The 23198-nt window shown below is 37.9% G+C and overlaps 1 protein-coding gene across 2 annotated transcripts in view; it reads right to left on the bottom strand.

The window, feature by feature from the left end:
- Positions 1-22128, bottom strand: part of RAB5A (RAB5A, member RAS oncogene family) — a 29686-nt gene extending 7558 nt beyond the window's left edge. For both annotated transcript variants that reach the window (XM_045538108.1, XM_045538101.1), the window contains exons 1-2: positions 21707-22128; positions 18513-18768 (exon numbers count right to left, since the gene is read on the bottom strand). In XM_045538108.1, coding sequence (XP_045394064.1) covers positions 18513-18675 — 163 coding nt within the window. In that variant the 5' untranslated portion in view covers positions 18676-18768; positions 21707-22128. The remainder of the gene's footprint in view (positions 1-18512; positions 18769-21706) is intronic.
- Between the last annotated feature and the right edge of the window lie 1070 nt (positions 22129-23198).

The following is a 23198-nucleotide window of genomic DNA, read 5'->3' on the forward strand; positions in this document are numbered from 1 at the left end:
AATTATGGTCTATTTCTCTGAATTGTAGCAGTTTATCTAGTGATCTCGATCTTTCATGAGAGATTTACCAATTAATATCAAATGTGCTAAATAAGCCAAGTCTAATCAGATATATCTTTTATATTAGATAACATTTATTTTTCATGCTATTTTAGGTTAACTGATTAGTGACTTTAGTACTAGCAACGGAACTCTTCTGAGTCTTGCTAACATTATAACTGGACATACCTTTATTTTGATCTAGATTCCAATTAACAATTCTGTGAATTCTCACAGGTAGACAGCCATATTTTACATATATTCTAATTCAGTTCAAATTTCTTTAGCAAAAACAATTAGCAGAACTATCCATTTTCTAAAATCCTGTATTTGTGGTAAAGGATATTCAGAAAGCACTGTCACTTTTTCACTGTTATGAAAAGTTCTCCTATAGGATCAAAAAAATTTTAAACACCTAAAATTAAGCCTCTAAGGGAGTTTATTCCTTTATCAGTAAAAAGGAAAATGGGTCATAAAAATAAGCCTTTTCTCAAATATAGTTTGATGCAAACTTACAAAAAAAATGGAATTAAAATTTGCATACACTTTTGTTTTCTCTTTTAAACATACTATGATCACAAAGTACAATAATATAAAAACATTTATACTTCCATAAATCAACTCTAGGTAAAGAGAAATAAATATAGTCACCTCTCAGTATCCATGGGGGACTGGTTCCAGGACGCTCTGCCATACCAAAATCCGAGGATGCTCAAACACCGCATTTAAATAGCGAACTATTCGCACATCACCTATGCATATCCAGTCCCCCCCCATATTTTAAATCATCTTTAAATTACTTATAATCCCTAATACAATGCTTACACATCACTTCATGTGGAGTCAGCATAGTACTTGGCACGAGACAAATTCAAGTCTTTCTTTTTGGAACTATGTGGATTTTTCTTTCCAGAATATTTTTGACCCACAGTTGGTTGCACCCACAGATGTGGAACCCCTGGATATGGAGGGTTGACTGTATTAGTGATGCTGCCTTAACAGAAACATGACCTGATTTTCAAACCAGTTAAAGATGTCACAAAAAGCCACCTATCTTTCTTATGAATGTATGTACAAAAATGCCAAATAAAATACAGGCAAAGAAATTCCCACATACACATTCAAAGAACAATAGCCTATGACCAAGCAGATTCTTTCAAAAATATACTATTACACTAATAGCCTAATAAAATCATTTCTATTTAAATAAAGTACAAAAAACCATTTGAGTAACTATTCATTCCTAGTAAGCACATAGGATTCTTCCTTAAAATTTAGCAAGTGTCCCATCTTTACTCCTGAAATCAGCATTATGCTTAACAGCAAAGCTCTTAGGCATTCTCTCTAAATCTAAGAACAAGAGTATTTAACACTGTTTCATATATCCTTATTATAATAAGAAATTATTGGAAATTGACATTATTTGAAGGAGGCTAGACTGTCATGAAAACTCAAAGGCATGCGCTAAAATAAAACAAGTAATAATGAGTCCTTTAATTTGGCTGGAACTGACCTATGTCAGCAGCCTTACACTATACTGGGAACGACCAGGTAAAAATATGCTGGAAAGGGAATGGATCCCAATCACATTAACGAAGACCATAAACAATTCATTCCTCAACTCTGCTTACAAATCCTCCTTCATGCCACTCTAGTTAGTATCTCCTACATCTGTACTCCTAGAGTTCCCCGTGTAATAACATGTTTCACACTTTTTATAACCACTGGTTTATATGTATTTTCCTGCTTCTTGACTGGGAGTTCCTTGAGAAATGACTACAGGTTGAGTACCCCTTACCCAAAATTCTTGGAACCAGAAGTGTTTTGAATTTCAGGTTTTGGAATGTTTCCATATACATAATGAGATATTATGGGGAAGGGACCCAAGCATAGACATGAAATTCATTCATGTTTCAAATACATCTTACATACATAGCCTGAGCTAATTTTATATGACATTTTTAAATAATTTTGTGCATGAAACAAAGTTTGTGTACACTGAATCATCAGAAAGCAAGTATGTCAGGTGTGGCATTTTCCACTTGTGGCATCATGTTGGTACTCAAAGTTTTGGATTTTGGAGCACTTCAGATTTTGGATTAGGAATGCTCAGCCTGTATTAACTCTTCTTTATACCTAGCATGTAATATAAATCCCAGTTCATATAGATGTTCAAAAACATTTACCAAAAGAATCCAGTCCATAAAAGCTAAGTAGAAACATTTAGGGGCTATTTTAGATAACATCTGAATAGAAAGAGAAAGTTCCCAAATGTGAAAAAATAGACCAAAAGGCCTCTACTCAAGTTATAACATGGTCTCAAAAATACCATATCAAGATATTTCTAACTTGGTAACACTGTATTATTATTGATGTCATACGATAATGCATAATTTGAGGGAGGAGAAAAAGACCAATATTAGAGGCATGGGGAAATTAGTTTTATAATATATCAAAAACAATGAAAAGTGTTACAGTGCCACAAGGACAGAAATATTATTAGAGGGCCGGGCCAAGTGGCTCACCCCTGTAATCCCAGCACTTTGGGAGGTGGAAGGGCCGCTTGAGGCCAGGAATCTGAGACAAGCAAAAAGTCAAAAACAAACAAACAAAAACTTAGCCAGGCATAGTGGTGTGCACCTATATTCCCAGATACCTGAGAGGCTGAGGCACAAGGACTGCTTAAGCCCAGGAGTTCAAGGTTGCAGTGAGCTATGATTGAGCCACTGCACCCCAGCCTAGGCAAGAGCAAGACCCTATTTAAACTAAAAAAAAGAAAAGAAAAGAAAGAAATATTACTAGAATAGGAAAGACCATAATTATAATAAACTCTTGATATACACAATATACCCGGAGACTTTCATGGCTTCCCAAAGATCTCAAGTTTTTACTTTTAACTTCCTCCATAAAATTTGGTGCAGTATAAACTGACATTTAAGTGACATCTTCAAATCCTCAGTCCTCCTAAAAATAAATTACTAATCATTTATAAAATTATATAAATTCTGCCACTGAAAATATAAACTACTACATCAATACTGTAGCAACATTAACCAACCACAAACTTACCTGAATCTGCAAAACCACTTTAATTTATCCAAAACGTTTATTTTCTGGCTAAGAACCATCACTTTCTTAGACCTCTTCATTTTCTCTTCACTTCCATCACCAGCACTAGCAGTTGGTTTTCTTTTCGGGCCCACATTTCACAAAGAAACAGCTTTTACCACTTCGAGAGTTACTGCGTACGCGACGACAAGTAGAGAAAAACAAAGCTGCGTTGAGATGCGGGTGCGCTGGCCTGTCTGATAGGCTCTCTCTTTGAGCTACAGGAACAGCTCCTGTTTGCACGCCTGGCAGCAAGCAACATTTCAGCCTCAGCAAAACTAAAAATTACTTTATCATAGACCTTGGGGTCAATTGAGAATACCTGAAACTTTTAAATGTTAAATCTGCAAATAAGCCCTATAATATGTAAGACCCTAACAAATAATAATGAGAAGACACTGAAGTACAATGGGCAAGGTAAAGAATATCCGAACTGATGGCATTAAACCAAAGATTAACAATTAAAAAACAAAGTTAACCCCTCCTACAACTAAAATGATTCTACATAAATTAAACAGAAGGAGGAAAAAAATAGAAAAACTGAAGAACCAATACCACTCCCCCAAATTTTTATTAAATTTGATAGGAAAGAGTTACTTTACTAGAACTGACAAAAAATCCTATGGAAGATTACAGGTTTGATATGATCACACAAAAATTTTAGACTTTAGGTTTGCAAAACATGTCATACATACACAACAGAGGGGCAAACAGAAAAATTTCTACAGTGAATGCCAGGGGATTAATATTTTTGATATGTGGAAAGCTCATAAATCTTAAAAACATTAGAAGTTTCAACGATAAATGTGTAAAGACAATTCACAAAAGGAATAAAATAGAAAAGTGGTCAACATTACTAGTAATCAACAAAATCATCTACCTTGCAAAAATAATTATCTCCTAAATTAGCAAAATGAAAAAAATAAAAAGAGGACAAGGCAAAAACACATGCACTGCCAGTGATACCATACAACTCTTCTGTAAAGAATTTTCGCAACAAGGAAAAGCATGAAAATGCTGAGACTTAGATGGGAGAGGGGAGGAGGAGATGGGTATATACACATGTAATGGGTGCGATATGCACCGTCTGGGGGATGGACACGCTTGGGGCTCTGACTTGGGTGGGGCAAGGGCAATATATGTGACCTGGATATTTGTACCCCTGTAATACGCTGAAATTAAAAAAAAAAAAGAAAATGCTGATACTTAACCCAATAATCTCACAAAAATCTCTAAAAGATGGTGTGGGGGCAGGAGAGTAGGGAGAACAAGAATTTAAAAATATTTAACAGGCAGGGCGCAGTGGCTCATGTCTGTAATCCTAGCACTCTGGGAGGCCGAGGCGGAGGATAGCTCGAGGTCAGGAGTTCGAGACCAGCCTGAGCAAAATCGAGACCTCGTCTCTACTAAAAATAGAAAGAAACGATTTGGGCAGCTAAAAAACATATACAGAGAAAAAATTAGCCAAGCATGGTGGTGTATGCCTGGAGTCCCAGCTACTTGGGAGGCTGAGGCAGTAAGATCGCTTGAGCCCAGGAGTTTGAGGTTGCTCTGAGCTAGGCAGACGCCACGTCACTCTAGCCTGGGCAACAGAGTGAGACTCCGTCTCAAAATAAATAAATAAATAAAACAAAATAATAAATAAATAAATAAATAAAATAAAAGATAAATAAAAATATTTAACAATTAAAAACAACCTAAGTGTATAAATGAAAAATACTAGTAATTACTTAAGTATTAAGTAGGAATTAAATTAAAACTGGCTATAAAATGACCTATGACCAAAAAAATTCCTGGTAGGAATAAGGTACATGTATGCAAAAAAACATGAATAGAAAAGCATAGACAACAAGAAACTAAAACCGAATGGAAAGAAGGGAAGGGCCTTGTTCAAGATCTCAGAAGTAAACCAAGGGCTTGTGATCACAGAATTCAAGTTAGAGATTGTGTGGAAGTGATGTGTAGGGGAAGCAAAGGCTTTTAGAGCCCAGGACTTCAATGAATGAGTTCAGTGGATCTGAATGGCAGGAACTGGTCAAACAGCATCAAGAACCAGGTACCAAAGTTAATAGCAAAAATTGAAATTGGTTTTCTGTGAAAATGAGTACTAACAGCAGTCATCTAACATAACAGATTTTCTCAGATGAGCACTAACGTCAGATGATAAAATTGCACATACAAAAGAATATATGGATGGTCTAGAGCCAACAACAGGTGAAATAAAAACCAAGACCATTTTTATTTCCCATAAAACTGTGTGTGTGCACAGAGAAAGCACTCAGTGGATAATGGCAGGAGAGATGATCATGTATATAGTCAAGGAATAGTTACATTTCAATTAACGTATGGAGGAAGAGAAGAAATGGGATAAAAATAGAGTAGGGCAGACAGTAAAGCACACACACTGTGACTAAACACAAATAGCAAAAATTCCGAAATCCTGGCAACAAGGTAAAAAAAAATTGCTATGTAGATAATGTGTAAGATAGCAATCTTCCCAAATGTAAATGCATCTTAAAAGGTGATCTATAGACACTAATGTATCTAGGATTCATTCTTAAAACTCAATGAGCATCTGGTAAGGGGTTGTTATCTACAATATAAGGAACTCTTGCAACTCAGCAACAATAATAAAACCTGATTAGAAAACGTACAAAGGATTGAATAGACATTTCTTCAAAGAATATATACAAATGGCCAAGAAGCACATGAAAAGATGCATAATATCACTAATCATTAGCAAAATGCAAATCAAAACCATGAGTTACTACTTTACTGCCATCAGAATAGCTATTAACAAAACAAGAGAAAGTAAGTGTTGGTGAGGATGTGGAGAAATTGAACTGCCGTGCAGCTGCTGTGGAAAATTGTATGGAAATTCCTCAAAAACATTAAAGAGAATTACCACATGATCCTGCAATCCCATTTCTGGGTATATGCCCAAAAGAAGCAAAAGCAGGGCAATGAATAATATTTGTACACCAATGTTTAGAGCAGCATTATTCACAATAGCTAAAAGATGGAAGCAACCCAAGCATCCAATGATGGAGGAAGGAAGACATGAACAAAATGTAGCATATACATACAATGGAATATCATACAGCCTTAAAAAGGAAATTCTGACACATGCTACAATATGGATGAACTTTGAAGACACTATGCTAAATGAAATAAGTTAGTCACAAAAGTACAAATACTATATGATTCTACTTATATGAGATACCCAGAGTAGTCAAATTCAGAGAAAGAAAATAGAATAATGGTTACCAGCGGCAGCCGGGGTGTTGGTGTAGTTATTGTTTAATGGATAGAGTTTCACTTATAGAAGATTAAAAAGTTCTGGACGGACAACAATGTCAAAGTACTTAATACCACTGAACTGTACACTTACAATGATAAATTTTGTGTTATTTTACCGTAATTAAAAAAAATCAACGAGCAACATCTAAAGTTAATAGTTGCCAAATGAATTATGATTTTGAAAACTATACACAGGGAAGAGTCTGCAGGAAGAAAAATGAGGTAAAGAATAAAAATTAACTAGTATTGCTACAACATTGTCTAGGGGAAAGGATATTATTTTTAAAAGCCTAATTCATATAAATTTTTCAGAAATAATCCAAGAGCAAGGGAAGACAATGCTTTTTACCATCACAGCTTGACAGCTACTCTTAAGGGACACCCAAATCTAAGTGACTTCACTAACCAGAACATAAGCTGAACATTATCATACTAGCACACTGGCACTTTGTTTCAAAATTAGTCTTAGGAGTTTGGTTAGTACTAAGTAAGTGCCCGAAACACGATCACCCTAGAATGAACTGATAAAACCAGTATTTGAACCTTCAGGGCTAACAGCCTATGGTTACTTCACCAAAGGGCATAATCTTAATAAAGTCTCTGCTTAGTAGGCTGGATTTATATAACAGGAATGTATCAGAACTAAACTAGGAAGCAGAATGAAGGCACCTATTACAAAGAGGAAAGGAAAAGAAATGAGAGAAAGAGAAGAGGTTGTTACAAGTTACTAACTAGTATTAGACAAAGGCTCCCAAATACCAACAGAGAAAAAGCTAATGAATTTAGCTTTAGGGCAGCGGTCCCCAACCTTTGTGGCACCAGGGACCGGTTTCATGGAAGAGAATTTTTCCACGGATGGGAGGGTGGGGGATGATTTTGGGATGATTCAAGAGCATTACATTTATTGTGCATTTTATTTCTATTATTATTACATTGTAATATATAATGAAATAATTATACAACTCACCATAATGCAGGAGGCGGAGCTCAGGTGGTGATGCAAGCAATGGGGAGCGGCTGTAAGTACAGATGAAGCTTCACTCCCTCATCGCTGCTCACCTCCTATTGTGCACGTGTGGCCCGGTTCCCAACAGGCACGGACCACTACTGGTCAGCGGCCTGGGGGTTGGGAACCACAGCTTTAAGGGATATATATAAAAATTGTCTATGAAAAAACACTATCTACAGACAACAGATACTTTACTAAACAGTTCAACAGTACTCATCAAAATCCTAAAATGTGCAGGGACAGAGCCCAGGCTATTTGCAAAGGAGAACTCCTTCCCCCTTCTTCTTGGTGATACATCTTTCTCCTAGTTCAAGAACCTAGCACATAATGCTTCCCAGACCTGAAGTGTATCTTCCAGACCTTTAAAACATTACTGGCCTTCAAAGTGATTCTTTCCTGCTTAGAAATGAGCCTATTTACTATGTGAGTTTAAAATTTCTAATATCTGAGACTTTTACAACATAGGAAAAGAGTTTAGAGGACGAAGATATAAGGAAAACTTTAAAACCCAGATTAACATTTACAAAAAAACCTGTAAACCCAGAACCTAATTATTAATATTTATGCCAAGCAACTCCCAAAGAAATTTGGAGTATCACTTAGGGAGAAAAAAAATTGATGCAGACTGGAATTCCTTTGATCTCATAATCACTAGATAAAATTCCTTTTGGTTTAGTACCCACCTCTGGAAATCGATCTTACATAAATCCAGGGGAGAAAAAAATTCCAAGAGGATATCCCCTATGAGACGATTACCTAAAACGGCAAACAAAACTGCAAACATTAAATGTCCAATGATAAGAGAATGGCTAAAAAATAATAAAAAGACCGGGCGAGGTGGCTCACACCTGTAATCCTAGCACTTTGGGAGGCCGAGGCAGGAGGACTGCTTGAGGCCAGGAGTTTGAGGTTGCAGTGAGCTATGATGATGCCACTGCACTCTAGCCAGGGCAACAGACCAAGACCCTGTCTCAAAATAAATAAACAAAATAAATAAAAATAATAAAAAGGTGAGAGTAACAGATATTAAAACAAGAATGTAATACAGATATGAGAAATATTATCATTAATATTAACAAGTAAAATGGGATACAACTGTATGACTATTATAAAGGAATCTATATAAAGATATGAAGTTATATACAGCTAACAAAAAAACTAAGCACAGTTGGCTCTAAAATTATGAAAAGATTTCTGACCTCAATTATTGGTAAAAATGCAGTTTCACCTACAGGGATAGCAAAGATCTAAAAAGTATAACACTTTGAGTTGGTAAAGTAAGGTAACAGGCATTTTGAGCATTGCTAGTTAGACGGTAATTTGGAAAATTTATCAGAATACAATCTCTGACACAACAATCCACTTCGGGGTATTTATACTGCAAACATACTTGGAATATGTGAGAAATGGCAATACCCTTTACCCTGTTATTCACTGTAGCACTGTAATAGCCAAAGATACAAAACAATGTACACATTTAAAACTAGAGGACTGATTAAATATATATTAATATGATCCATGCAAGGGAATGTTGTTACAACCAAGAAAAATGAGGAAGCTCTTTTGATATGGATGGATCTTGTGGCAGATTGTATTTTCCAAGGGGGCTGCAACAAGATTTCCCATACCACATTCTTCTTACAATGTGATACTGACACTCTTCCCTTGAACCTGTACGACCCTGTGACTAGAACAGAACTGACACTATCTATGTGACTTTTGGGGCTATGTCATAAAAGGCCATCCAGCTTCCATCTGGTACTTCTGGGACACTCATTCTTGAACCCAGCCAGCTGTGAGGAAAAACCCAGGCCAGGTGTCAAGGCCCAATGTTGATGTTCTAGCTGACAGCCCCAGCTGAGGTCCCAACAAAGAGCCAGCACCAACCACCAGGTATGTTAAGATGATTCCAGCCCGGGAACTAACTGCAAAAGCACAAGAGATCTGAGTGACAACTACCTACTAAGCAGAACCATGAGATGATCAAATGATTTTAAGTCCCTAAGTTTTGAAGTCATTTGTTTCTTGGCAATAGATAACTAGGATAGTATTAAAGTAAAAAAATACAAAGTATTTTACAGTCAATCTGGTATGTTTCAAATTTTGTAAAAAGGAAGACAGAAGAATATATAGGTTTGAGTGTAATAGCAACTTTGCAAGCATATACAACAAAGTGACAAAGTCTTTGGAGAAAAGAACTGAGTAGACTAGAATATGAGAGGGAGACTTTTCACAATAAACCTTTTTTAAATCTTTTGAATTTTTGACTCACATGAACAAATTAATGAAATTAAAAGGTGTGATGCATGAGGATGGCAAAAAAATGAAAATAATGGTACTAATTCAGTAATATGAACAATTTAAATTTTTATCTAATATTCTTTTAATTTTTTTCCAAAATAGTTTCACAGTATTTTCAGTTTGATATATAAAAGGGCCCATATTTGTCAAATACTATACATTACAAAACAGAATGCTTGTCATGTGTACCCTAAGATTTTTTACAGACTCAGCCCATAGAAACTAACTTTGAATCAGATTTTCTAGTTTTATAATTTCTTGCAAGAAAACACACACACTCGATTCCAGAACATAAATAGCACTTTAGAAAGATCTATCTTTAATGCCAGCTACCATCTAGTTGCAAAACCTCACGCAAACTCCTTAAGCTTTACTGCCTGTTTCATCATATATAAAATTAGTACTTCCACATATAGCCTTGATAAGGTATAGATGAGACTTGTGAAAATGCTAATTTAAGTTCTAAGAATATCTCACATAACATGTAACCATTTTAAGTATCCTATCTTAAAATTATCTTGTATTTCCTAGAATTCACATTTTTCTAAAACTTACAAATTACTTATGAATGCAATAGGATAAAGAATTCATGTTACACCGCAAACAGAACTGATAGTAAATAAGTGGAATATATTCTACTGCCTCTAGTTTTATGCAAAGATATAGAACAATTTTTTTCCTTTTTTGGAATATGAAGAGGGGGTTGTGAGGAGGGTTCTTCAGTTTCCTTGTTTTTTTGGTGGTGATTGTTGAGACAGAGTCTCACTCTGTTGCTCTAAGTGGTGTCACTGTAGCTCACTGCAACCTCCAACTCCTGGACTCAAGCGATCCTTCTACCTCAGCCTCCCGAGTAGCTGTGACTACAGCTGTACGCCACAACGCCTGGCTCATTTTTTTCTTGTTGGTAGAGATGGGGTTTCACTCTTGCTCAGGATGGTCTTGAACTCCTGAGCTCAAGCAATCCTCCCACCTTAGCCTCCCAGAGGGCTAGGATTATAGGCGTGAGCCACCTCACCCAGCCCAGAACAATTTTTTTTAACTGAGAAAAGCCAAAGGTGTCTGATAATTATGCAGTGACTAGAGTCACATATCAGATTATCTTCTTCTTTGGAGTCCAAAGAGTATCTGCTATCATCCTCAACTATAGAAAAATGAGGCCAAGAAATCTTCAGTGACTGGTTCCTCATCCTGCTTTTCTACCCTTTCATCACCTATATTACCTTGAAAAGAGAATGAATGCTGTTCAGGGATACTTCAAATATTGTTTTGCAACATTTGTAAAGCACTAAGTATTATTTCTTATTTTCAAAGTCCAATATGTGACTTCAATAACACTAACCTTCATTTTGAGGAATTTAGTAATTAGGTAACTAGAGTTTACATTTATAACAAGGTGGCCAACAATTTAAAACAACAAAATGAAAACCTCTGGAATTACTCCTGCTGTTTTTCTTGCTCTTACATATCCCCATTCTCCTCCACAAAGAGGCTTACTGAAAACGCTCTCAATATAACTCCAAATGGTGATATCATATCATAATTTAACTCAATGTTCTTCATAAACCGGATTATGTACATGTGACATCAGATTATTAAGGCATAAGACATAAAAAAGGTAAAGAAACAGTTTCTCAAAATTTCCATGTTTTTATCAAGTAGAAATCTTATTTATTCCATATTAAAAGCAAATTAAAAAAAAAACTTCCCACCCCATACAGAGAACCAGAAAGCTAGCAAAAATGGACCAAATGCATCCAGGATAGATCGCACAAAGTCCATGCACCAAAGCTTATGCAAATTTACAGATTTCTTCAGAGTGTTACTGAGAATACACTTTCTTTTTTATGTATATCCTCTTTTGGGGAGATACATATATATATATATATATATATATCTTCAATAAACGACAAGATGGTAAGTTGCAGATTTAGGCTTAATTTAAAAAGTGGTATGTAATACCAGTTTTACAAACCTTTACTTTAAATACTTTAGATTATGTTGTAGAGTTTACGCAATCTGTCTCTCACACTAAACCAAGAGGTCATCTTTGATTTCTAGTACTTCACACAGTGTTAACAGCTCAGCAAACATGTTGAGATAAACAATTTTAGACAATATTATTTCCCACATACATAATAGAATAAATGCAGCAAATTAGTGATTCAATATAGGCAATTCAGTAAGTTAGAGCTCTCTGGCAAAATCATTCTACCAAACAACTCTGAACACTTCAACAGCTACAGCGGGCACTGACAAATTAAGCAAGGCAGGGCAAAAACTGATGCCCATAACTACTTTAAATCTTGAAATAAATTTTAAAAGGAAAAAATGGTTAAATCGAGGAGGAGAGTACACACTTTACAACGACATCTGCTCTACAAGGATCCTTACCTAGTTCAATACTCACATTTTGTAAATGTGAAACCGAGGTTCACGTAAGTGCTTAAAAAAGGGTAAGGATTAGAACCAAGCATAATGACTTTCAACTCACAGGAATGTTTAAGTAGCCACATATGGTAACATTTTAAACTAAGATAGCCGGCCATGGTGGCATGCGTCTGTGGTCCCAGCTACTCGGGAGGCTGAGACAGGAAGATCGCTTGAGGCCAGGAGTTTGAGGTTGGTGGGAGCTAGGCTAATGCTATGGCACCCTATCCAGGGTAAAAAAGTGAGACTCTATCTAAAAAAAAAAAAAAAAAAAAAAAAAAAAGCCAAAAAACAAAACAAACAAAAAGACACAGAAAAGGAAAGAAAGAAAGAAAAAGACATTGGAGAATAACTGATATTAAGACTACACAAAGGTCATTTTTTAAGGTTGTAAGTGGTAAAAACTGATACAAAATATCAAATCTCTACCGATTTTTTTTGAGACAGAGTGTCACTCTGTTGCCTGGGCTAGAGTGCTGTGGCGTCAGCCTAGCTCACAGCAACCTCAAACTCCAGGGCTTAAGCAATCCTTCTGCCTCAGCCTCCCGAGTAGCTGCGACTACAGGCATGAGCCACCATGCCTGGCTAATTTTTTCTATTTTCAGTTGTTTGGTTAATTTCTTTCTATTTTTAGTAGAGACGGGGTCTTGCTCTTGCTCAGGCTGGTCTTGAACTCCTGACCTCGAGCGATCCTCCCGCCTCGGCCTCCCAGAGTGCTAGGATTACAGGCGTGGGCCACCACGCCCGGCCTTCTACCAACTTCTGAACCACATAACCTGTCAAACTCTGAATATGTACTTTCAAGGTGGAAAATAGTATCAAGTATTTTTTCACTTGAAACCAAATTATTAATTTCTACAAATTTTAACTATCAGTGTATCAGAAAGTACAACGAATAGTTCAAAAAACATTTTTCTCATGAATCAAAAAGCATATATGCTGGTGGTTTGGTCTCTGGGTCTTTTGTCCTTTCTCTAAAATACTTTTAACAATGTGCAGATGCAAAAGGATAAAGGCACATTAAATAAATGAACAGATCACAATTACACAAACAAGTTGCTCTGAAGGCTAAGTGAAGGGCAATAGTAGAAAGCCTTCTACTAGGAACACATGAGTTATTCAGACGAAAATATTCTAGTTGGCTTTTATTTAGGAAGCAATGTTATTTCTCCCCACCCCAGCTTAAGGCATTATCAACAAATATGTATGTATTTGATATACAATGTGTTTTGAGTATATCAAGCTAATTAGTTACCCATTGCCTCACAAACATATTTTTTTCTTATGTTGTCTTGGGTAGAGTGCAGTGGCATCATCACAGCTCATTGCAACCTCAAACTCCTAGGCTCAAGTGATCCTCCTGCCTTGGCCTCCCAGAGTGGATAACAGGCGTGAGCCACTGAGCCTGGCCTCAGATTTTCTAAGTCCCAAATTAAATGCTATGCACTAGGTATAATAGTCATCATTCCAAAATAATGCTGTCATAACAATACAACACAAATAGAGAGTGATAAAGATGACTCGGCAAAAAGTAATGGTGGTGGCTGTTGTCGTAATAGGTAAGACTGAGTAAACATTTTCCTCTGTGCCAGGCATTGTGGTAAGGAACTTATAGGCATTATTTAATTTAGTCCTCACCAAAAACCTTTCAAGTTAGGTACTGTTACTTCCATTTCAAATAAGAGTAAAATAAATTTGAGTGTCACCTGCCTAAGATCAAGCAGCTGGTGTGTGATGGAGCTAGAATTTAAAATCAATGTGGATACAAGCTGGGTGAGATGGCTCATGCCTGTAATCCTAGCATTCTGGGAGGCCGAGGTGGGAGGATCACTTGAGCTCAGGAGTTGGAGACCAGCCAGAGCAAGAGCAAGATACCATCTCTACTAAAAATAGAAAAGTTAGCCAGGCACAGTGGCAAAAGCCTGTAGTCCCAGCTACTCGAGAGGCTGAGGCAGGAGGATCACTTGAGCCCAGGAGTTTGAGGTTTCAGTGAGCTATGATGATGCCCTTGCACTCTTAACAAGGCCAACACAGCGAAACTGTCTCAAAAAAAAAAAAAAAAAATCAATTTGGATACACAATCTGTTCTTTTAACAACAAGGCTTTGTTCTTGAGGAAGACCTGACCATAAATTGTTAAGGTAAAATACTCTGCTAATAATAACTTTGGAATAAGCCTTGTTTTTCTTAATTATAACAATAATTTTTTTCCTTATTACATGTTTTAAAAGAAAAACAATTGGTTAGTTGCACCAACTAATTAAATGGATGTTAACTGTAGAAGCAGAAGCAGTACTCACCTTATGGTTAATAATTGCTGATAATACCTTAAAAAGAAGGCACCTAATTTTTTAAATTAATTTTGTGTATTATCAGTCCTTGATTATTTGTGGCAATAAAGGAGAGCAACATTGGTATAGATGACTGAAAACTAATGATACTCCCTAAGGAGAGAAAAAGCAGAGTATTTTTGATGGGACAAAAAATGGGGCCATGCTGTCTTAGAGATGCCTAGCCAGAAGACTAACAGATTAGTAGTAGGAAAGGGTTCTCATATAAAGAGATACAGATGATACGTGATGTGAGCAGTACACACTACTTGTAATCAAACTAGAGTAGCTGCATGAAAAATATTTTTAAAAAACCAGTTAAAAAAAAAGAAAAGCAATTATTCAATTTGTGGGAGAACCAACTGTAGTATAAACATAAAACTGACCACTCAGGATACATAAAACAGTGGTTCTCAAATTTTAGCATGCATCAGAACCATCTGCAGGACTTTTAAAACCTAAATTGTTGGCCTCACCCCATATATTCGTTCAAATGAGAATCTGCATGTTAACAAATTCCCAGGATGCAGATTCTTCTGGAACAGGGAACAATCTTTGAGAACCAATGCTCTAAACTAAAGCTCAAAAATCACAGCGCCAGCAAGAGTAATGTTGTTTATATTTTCATGTACAGTTCTATCACCTAAACTTTACAGTCTGTAAGACTTTTCTTTTTTGATTAGCGCACACAAAATTAAAACTGCGGTATAAGCATCTCTCTGAAGAGAAAAAAAGGGTTGTCTGACTACATGCTATTTCACTATATATTCTAACCTATACTTAGGAGTCATTCAATTATAAATATCACATAAATGTCTTCTTAAAAATAAATATTGTTTTTTGACAAGAGAAATTCATGAGAAATCTTTAAAGTTTTTCCAGGTATTCAAGGTGTTCAGTGAAAGATGGGCAGCCCTATCACCCAACAAGTATTTACTAAAGAGCTGCTGAGCCTGGAGTAGCAAGTAAAGAAGACAACCCTCTGAGCCCAATGCTCCTTGCTAACCTCTGGGCTAATTTTAGACAAACCATAAGAACATAAATGTCACGCAAACTTTAAGTCCCTATGAAACAAGCTAGAACTCTCCAAATTGCTAAGGCTGTTGCATCTAACCTCATCAAGAGTGCTATGGAGTCAAGAGATATGAGGTATGGTGAGGCAACAAGGAGTCTTAAGTTATTTTTAGAAGGAACCACACAAACTACAGAAGTCGTCTTGATATTCCTGACGAATATAGAATCCACAAATTCAAGAGTGTGATATATGATTTCCACCTTAGAACACAATCAAATAGGTATGAAAACTTTAAGTGAGCTTTTCAGAATGGTAACTCATGTTACTAGATAAAAACAGTCACGTAAATAAACCACTGAAATGCAAAAGATTTGGTCAGGTTCATTAGCTAGATAACTTCTACCAAACATGAGCTAAAACAAAAATACATATTACCTACACATTATGGACCTTTGAGGCTGATCATTAAATAGCTCAAACCTTGAAATCCTTAAGTGCTTAAGTCTACCATAGTTCTTCCTCAAACTCCTGGGCTCAAGTGATTCTCCTGCCTCAGTCTCCCGAGTAGCTGGGCCTATAGGTATGCGCCACCACACCTGGCTAATTTTTCTAGTTTTTGTAGCGACTGGGTCTCACTCTTGCTCAGGCTGGTCTTGAATTCCTAGCCTCAAGTGATCCTCCCATCTCGTCCTCTCAAAGTGCTAGGATTACAGGCATAAGCTCTGAGCCCGGCTTATTATAATTCTTAAGGGTGAAGGGGTCTTATTAAAGAGCATAAAAGAACAGTGTAATCATAATGGTACTGTTTATTTATGAGATATGTATATTTATGATCTGAGATATGTATATTTAATGATCACTGATAGGGGATTAAATTTTTCTTTTAAACATTCTTCTTGAGATGTCATAAAAAAAAACTTAGAAGTGGATTATCCAAAATAAAATAAAAATTCTAGTCTTAGGCTCTTGCAAAGCTTTGCCGGAATTAAGCTGGGTTTGTTTGTTTGTTTTTTAACTGAGACAGGATCTCCTCTGTTGCCCACGCTGGAGTGCACTGGCACTAACATAGTACACTGCAGCCTTGAACCTCCCAGCCTCAATTGATCCTTTCCAGTAGCTGGAACTACAGGTGTGTGCCACCGGGCCTGGCTAATTTTTAAATTATTTTTTGTAGAGAAGGGGTCTTGCTATGTTGCCCAGGCTGATCTTGAATTCCTGTCCTCAAGCAATTCTCCCACCTCCCAAAGTGCTAGGATTACAGGCATGAGCCACCACATCCGGCCACCAGGAATTAAGTTCTGTACTTCGGTATTTGTTTTATTATTTTAATATGTACTGCAAAGGAGAGGGAGGGTAGTAGATAGCAAGTCCCAAACCTATCTGGCGCAGGTAGGTAACCCAGAATACATATATACTTTGGGAAGTGTTGCCATTGACAGTCACATGGTTTAAAGTGGGTGGACACAACCTAGCAGCCTTTAAAACTCTTCCTACTAGACAGCCCAGTTAGCTTTGGCCCAAATTGCTTCTCGAGGAGGCTAAACCTTCTTGAGAGAGGTAGTATTTCATTATTAAACCAATATACTAAAGAAATCACAAAGGATGTTTGTGCATTAAAATCTTTTTAGATGACAAGATTTCCAACTCAAAAGTTCCATGATATGGACTGCTTTCTGATGCTCAGTCATTATAAAAAACATAAAACACTCAAACACTGTAACATGATATACAAAGGTATATCAAGGCTGACAATCACCATTATACTGCTTAAACTATTGGAGTGAAAATAGCACTTTCCTAGTATATTTCCTACATGTAGGAAAAGGAAGTAGTAGAGTTTTTAAATTTATCTTACTAGAAGGGTCTGAGATTATCAATAAAATCTCAAGTGTATTTGCTTAAGAACACCCATTAAACGCACAATATACGAAGTTTTGCTTCTGAAAGATGGATTCTAAGAAGTTGCCACTTGCCAGTGTGTATCTATGGTCTTATGTATTTTAAGAGTTTGACTTTTTAAAAGTATGGGGTTAAAATACATTCATGAATACCTTAGAAAACACAGTACTGCTCTATAGACCACTTACAAAATATTGTGCATCTTAAAGCCACGTGGTTTCTCTGACATCTAATTTAATAGCATAATTTCACAGATGAAACCAAGGCCCAAAAGAGGCTGTTTTGCTCCTCTGCTGTATATGTATCTGTGGTGTGTTTTTAAAGAGACAGGGTCTGGTTGTGTTGCCCAGGCTGGACTCTGGACTTGAACCTCTAGGCTGGATCGATCCTTCTACCTTGGCCAGTCTTCTTTCAACAACACTGTATTGCTAGTTGTCTCCTTTTCGTTCTGCATCTTATATTCCCCTCATCTCTGTCCTACCGCAACCACCTCAGGCAGTGCTTATTCTATCTCTTTCATCTTTTTCTCCAGGTCTCATTTTCCTATCATGTCCCTTTCCATTAATCATTCACTTTTTCTCTTCCCTTACCCTAGGAGCATTCTTAGATGTATATTCTAGTAGCATTTAATTAAATTTAACTAATTTTATAAATTGGTATAAATTGATTTACAAATAGTTGTCATACAGTATTAGAATTTAAGGTTAACTCTTTTACTACTCATCCTAAAGAAAACATAATTGAGCACAAGCACATACTGAATTAATTTGAAGAAGTTTCTAGTCCTTATCAAGAAACAGATACTAGATCAAACTTTACTAATTGAGACACTGATTTTACTCAGGTTTCTATCTGTACTTTGGCTACAATACAACCATACTGGTGATTAACCAGGAAATCAAAATGTAAAAACATGTCACTCTAAAAAGAATAAAGATAGGTTTTAAAACTTGAGGTCTGCTGAAAAGCTCTTTTCTTTACTCCACGATATATTTAGTTATTCATAATCACACAATTAGAACACGAAATATTTTTTGTCAATGTATGATTCAATTAAATGAAGCAGGGAAAAAAGAAAATCTCACCCCCAATGGTACTTTCTTGAAATTCATGAAATTGGCCTTTCACAAAACGAAGCACTAGGCTTGATTTACCAACAGCAGACTCTCCCAGAAGTACTAGTTTGAACTGGCATATTTTATTTCCAGTATTTGGCCCGTTGGGTCTTGTTGCACCTCGATTAGCCATGTCCAAATTTGAAAGTAGTCCCTAATTTCAGATTCTTAAATGATCTTCCAGGATGCAAGGGGTCAATTTTTTTCTTTCTGGAGGTAAAGAAACCTGTAAAGAAACAAATATGGGTATATTTATAGGCCTTCTCGTGGAGGAAAAAAAAAAAGACAAATACAAATGAAACATACAAATCAGTAAAACAAAGCATATCTAACATTAATCACTTTAAATTTTGCCTATAACATATTATACGATAACTATAAGCTCTGCTAGACACTCAACAGCACTGAGTTTATTTTACTACCTTTTAAAAGAAATAATTTAAAGGGATAAGATTGGAGCCTAAAATCACTCTGCAATTTTCAGGGTTTTCCCCCCCAATACTTCAGTTGCCTTTATTATTATTTTTTTAAAGCTAACCTTTATTAAAACCTCAACTTTGCATCAGGTAGTGCTTTAAGTACTTAACCACTCAACAATCATACAAAGTTAGATATCATTTACAATCCTTATAAATGAGGAAACAGGCATAGAGAGATTAAGTAACTTGGTTGAAATCACATAGTTACTGTGACAGAGGTGACACAGAACTGAGTTTCAAACCCAGACAACCTAAGAGGTGACTCAAGAGTTCAGGTTCTGGAGCCCAACTACCTGGGTTAAAATTGTTTTGAAGAAAATTAAGTTAGTAAGCTCTTAGAACAGATCCTAGAATTTGTTATTATTTGAAACCTCTGTTAAATGGCACGTGTTTCATTTAACTTATGGTTAATTATGCAGCAACAAATATTTTAAGGCTCCCAGGTTTGTGTGCCTAGTGGCTGAAAGATTTAAAACTGTTTCCTCATCTGCTTAAGTACACCACACAGAAATGCTAACAGTTGTTCTCTATGTGGTGGGATTATTAGTGACTTATTTACTTATAGTGTAATTTACACTAATTGTAACTTTCTGGTAATTTTTGGGCTAACAATACGAATGCCACTGTTTTCTATTTAACAACACATTTGGAAAAAACTAGCCTGAATGGCAGCTTCACTGTCTTATCTTATTTTCTAATAATGCTAATTTTTAGTTTCAAAGGAGTTAGAGAATATTTGAAGAACCCTTTTTCAATCTATTCAAAAATCAATCCTAAGTTTACTTCCATCTTTAATCAAAATCTGATTATATGTTGATACATTAAACCTGATGATTCCCTCCCTAAAAACTCTGCTCTATTTAATTTAGCTATCTCATATAGGAAATACGCCTTCCCCATAGAATTTCAGTTTATATAAGAAATATTCTTGATAATGAACTCATTAATAAACATATCCATGAGAGCTTCGTTCTCAAGGCAATAAAATCACTCTTTGCCTTATTTAAACACCATCTTTTTAGACCTTATCTTTTACCAATACATACTGAAATATTTACTGATGAATTGATATGATGTGTCAGCTGCTTCCAAATAATTTCCAAGTCTCTATTTCCATAATATCTAACTTGTATAGCTGTTGTGAGAATTATTTCCATAGTATCTAACTTGCATAGCTGCTGTGATAATTAAATGAGACAATTTATGTAAATAATCTCTAATATAGTGCCCCCCCCACAGTCGGGATTGAAATTGGCAATTAAAGTGGCCCTTTGATGAGATGAAGATTAAGTATTAACAGATCATCATACAGACTGAAAATGTACTAACACATCTTCAGATTATTACACACACAGTATCAACTAAAACACTAAATGTCTTTCATCTACAAAACAGCAAATTACTTATCAAGGACAATATGCTCTGAATTTCTACAGTACTTCCAAAATTTCAGGGAAAACATCAGATTATCATTTAAAAAAACCAAACAAGATTCTGATTTAGCTTTGCCTTTTATGATTTAAAGCTATTGAATCATAGTTACTCTAAGGATCTCAAACAGGAAATAACTAAATTTTAAATATACAGTAAGCATAACATTAAGGTTAAAAACTATGTGCATTCATTTGTATTTACTACTTACTGAAACTTTTGTTATGCAAAAGAATTTTACATAATATACATTTTCACTCTTTTGAAAATAACTTGTATTCTATAGTTGAAGTCCTTCTAAGGGCTCTTTGATCAAAAAATTTACCGGGCACTTATTTTATGCCAAGCACTGCTCCCCTTACTTTGCTTACAACCCTATTAGTTCATATTACCTCTATTTTACATTAAGAATGAAGTTTATTAGCAGATGTGATTATTTCCAGAGGTGTGCACGTTTCTTCCTTATTAGTTATGTGAAAGACAACTAATTTAACATTTTGATTCCACTTAAGCAAACACAAAAATCATACATGTGAACTATGGCGTTCAGAGCTTAAAAGTTTAAAAGTCTGAGAGGTAATCAGCTTCCAGGCACGAGAACACCACAGCAGGTTTCACGGTCTCTACCCACTGAGGAAGTTCAGCTGTCCTGTTATCTTGAATTTCTTTAAAGCTGCAGTTCGCTACCTTCTACAGATGAGACAAAGTTTCTAGACAGCCTGTTTTGACGAGCCTCCCACCCCTTCCAGTCTTTGTAAGTTGAGGGTAGGCGGAGCTCCTCGAATTCACACCTGCAGTAGGCCCGGGCTCCTCCTCGGAGAGCACCTGAGTAGCTGTTAGCCAATTCCGCATCTCCTCAATAAGCAGTATACGCCGGGTCCCCAGGCCTGTCCCTCCTCCTCCCCCAACCCAGCTGGCTTTGACTGAGACCCCCAAGACCGTCAGGACCAGGGCAAGGGCCGGGCGGAACCACGGCCTCCAGTACTCTTTCCACGGCGCCATCTTGAGAAGGGAAGAGGGTGACACCCGTCGCTCCCTCAGTTAGTCCCCAAATCCCGGTCTCCAGTGGCCCTTTGGGGGATGAGTCACCGGGGCTGGCAGGACAAGAAGCTGGGCTCGATGGCTCTCTGGTCCAGAACACCGGCGCGCGCGAGGGATAAGGGGCGGGGGACTCAGGGCCGCGGACAGGTTGGGGACCGCGGATAACCTGGGGTCCAGGCCCGCACTGCTCAGGGGGAGGAGCGGTTTGGTTACCTGCGACCGAAGCAAGCTGAGCCGTGGGGCAGAAGCTTCCTGGCAGCAAGGCCCAGCGTGGGGGCCCGAAAGACTGGAGTGAGTCTGTGTCGGTGGCAGCGGCGGTGTCTCCTCCTCGCGCCGCTCCCCTCACGCTGGACTGTGCGGGACTCGTGCCTCGGTGCCGCCCCTGTCGGGATCCGTCTCCGCCTCCCGCCGCTCCGCCTTCTTCTTTCCTATCTCCTCCTCCGCCGCCGCCCGCGCTCGAGTTCCGACTAATTCTTCCTCCTCCTCCCTCCTCTGCCTCCTCCCCTCAGGCCGGCCGCCGGCGCCTTCGCTAACCAAAACACAAACACTCAAGTCCCAGCGCCGGAGCCACTTCCGCTGCCCGGCGCCGACCCCGCCGCCACGTCGCCGCACGCAGCGAATTACGCCCCTTCGTCACTTCCCGTCGTCGCCAGTCCGCCCGCTCCATCTGCTCCCCCGCCCCCTCCCAAAGCCCTCCCGGCCCTGGCGGCCTCGCGGGGCGGGGCGATGCGGGTGTCACGTGACCCCGCGAGCGGCGGGGGTCGGCTCTGGCCACCGCCCTCCCCCCCCCCCTCGGCGCGCGCGGCCCCGCCCCTGCGAGCACCATTGTTGTCTGGGCGGGGTCGCCGGGCGCTTGGTGCCCGGGGGCGGGGAAAACTACCTTGGGGCAAGACCGAAAGAACGTGTTTTTGTTGTGCCCAGCCCCTCTCAGGCGGCGAGGTTCCCTCTGTGAATGTTAGCTCATAATCCCCTTACCTTGCCCCTCAACACCCCAGTCCACTCGTCTAGTAAGAGACACTCCCTCTAACGTGCGCCTGGGAATCGCTGGGTGGGTAAAGGGCGTGGGTCGCCTTCGCACCAAGGAGGCAAAAGCTGTCTTAGGCGGCTAACTTTAATAACTTGCTTTTATTGAGAGTTTACCTGGTTTTGGTAGGGAAAGGCACGTCCTAAAATAATACCTAGCTTTTATTCCGAATTTCCCTTCTCAAGGGACTGTACCAAACGCTTCACAGGAATTAACTCACTGAATTCTTAAACTACGAGTCTTTCATTTTGAAACTAACTTGTTTATTGTCAGTTTCCCTACATTGGGATATTAACTTTCCATAGTGGTCCTTACCCCTGAAAACCTGTGTCTAGCACAGCGTCTGGCAGGCAGGAGTCTTAAGTAATGGCCGTGGAATTAATGCATGAGGTGTGCCTGCTTTACAGGTAAAGAATTTCAGGCACAAAAGATTGAGTAACTTGTCAAAGATCACTGCCTGTTTAGTGATGAAGCTGGATTCTAACCTGCAGGCTGGCTCCAGAACGTGAGCTCTCAAACATAATTACGGTGAAAGGACAACCGAAGACGTTCATTACCCCCCACAACAGACCTACTTCGTGGGTTGAATCCCACGCTATAGACAGTCTCTGACGAGACATGTGAAACAACTACTACCCCCCCCAAATTCTTTTAGTAATTTGGTAGAAAAATGTTAAATTG

Source organism: Lemur catta, chromosome 1, assembly GCF_020740605.2.
Source record: "Lemur catta isolate mLemCat1 chromosome 1, mLemCat1.pri, whole genome shotgun sequence".
In the NCBI taxonomy this organism is placed as follows: Eukaryota; Metazoa; Chordata; class Mammalia; order Primates; family Lemuridae; genus Lemur; species Lemur catta.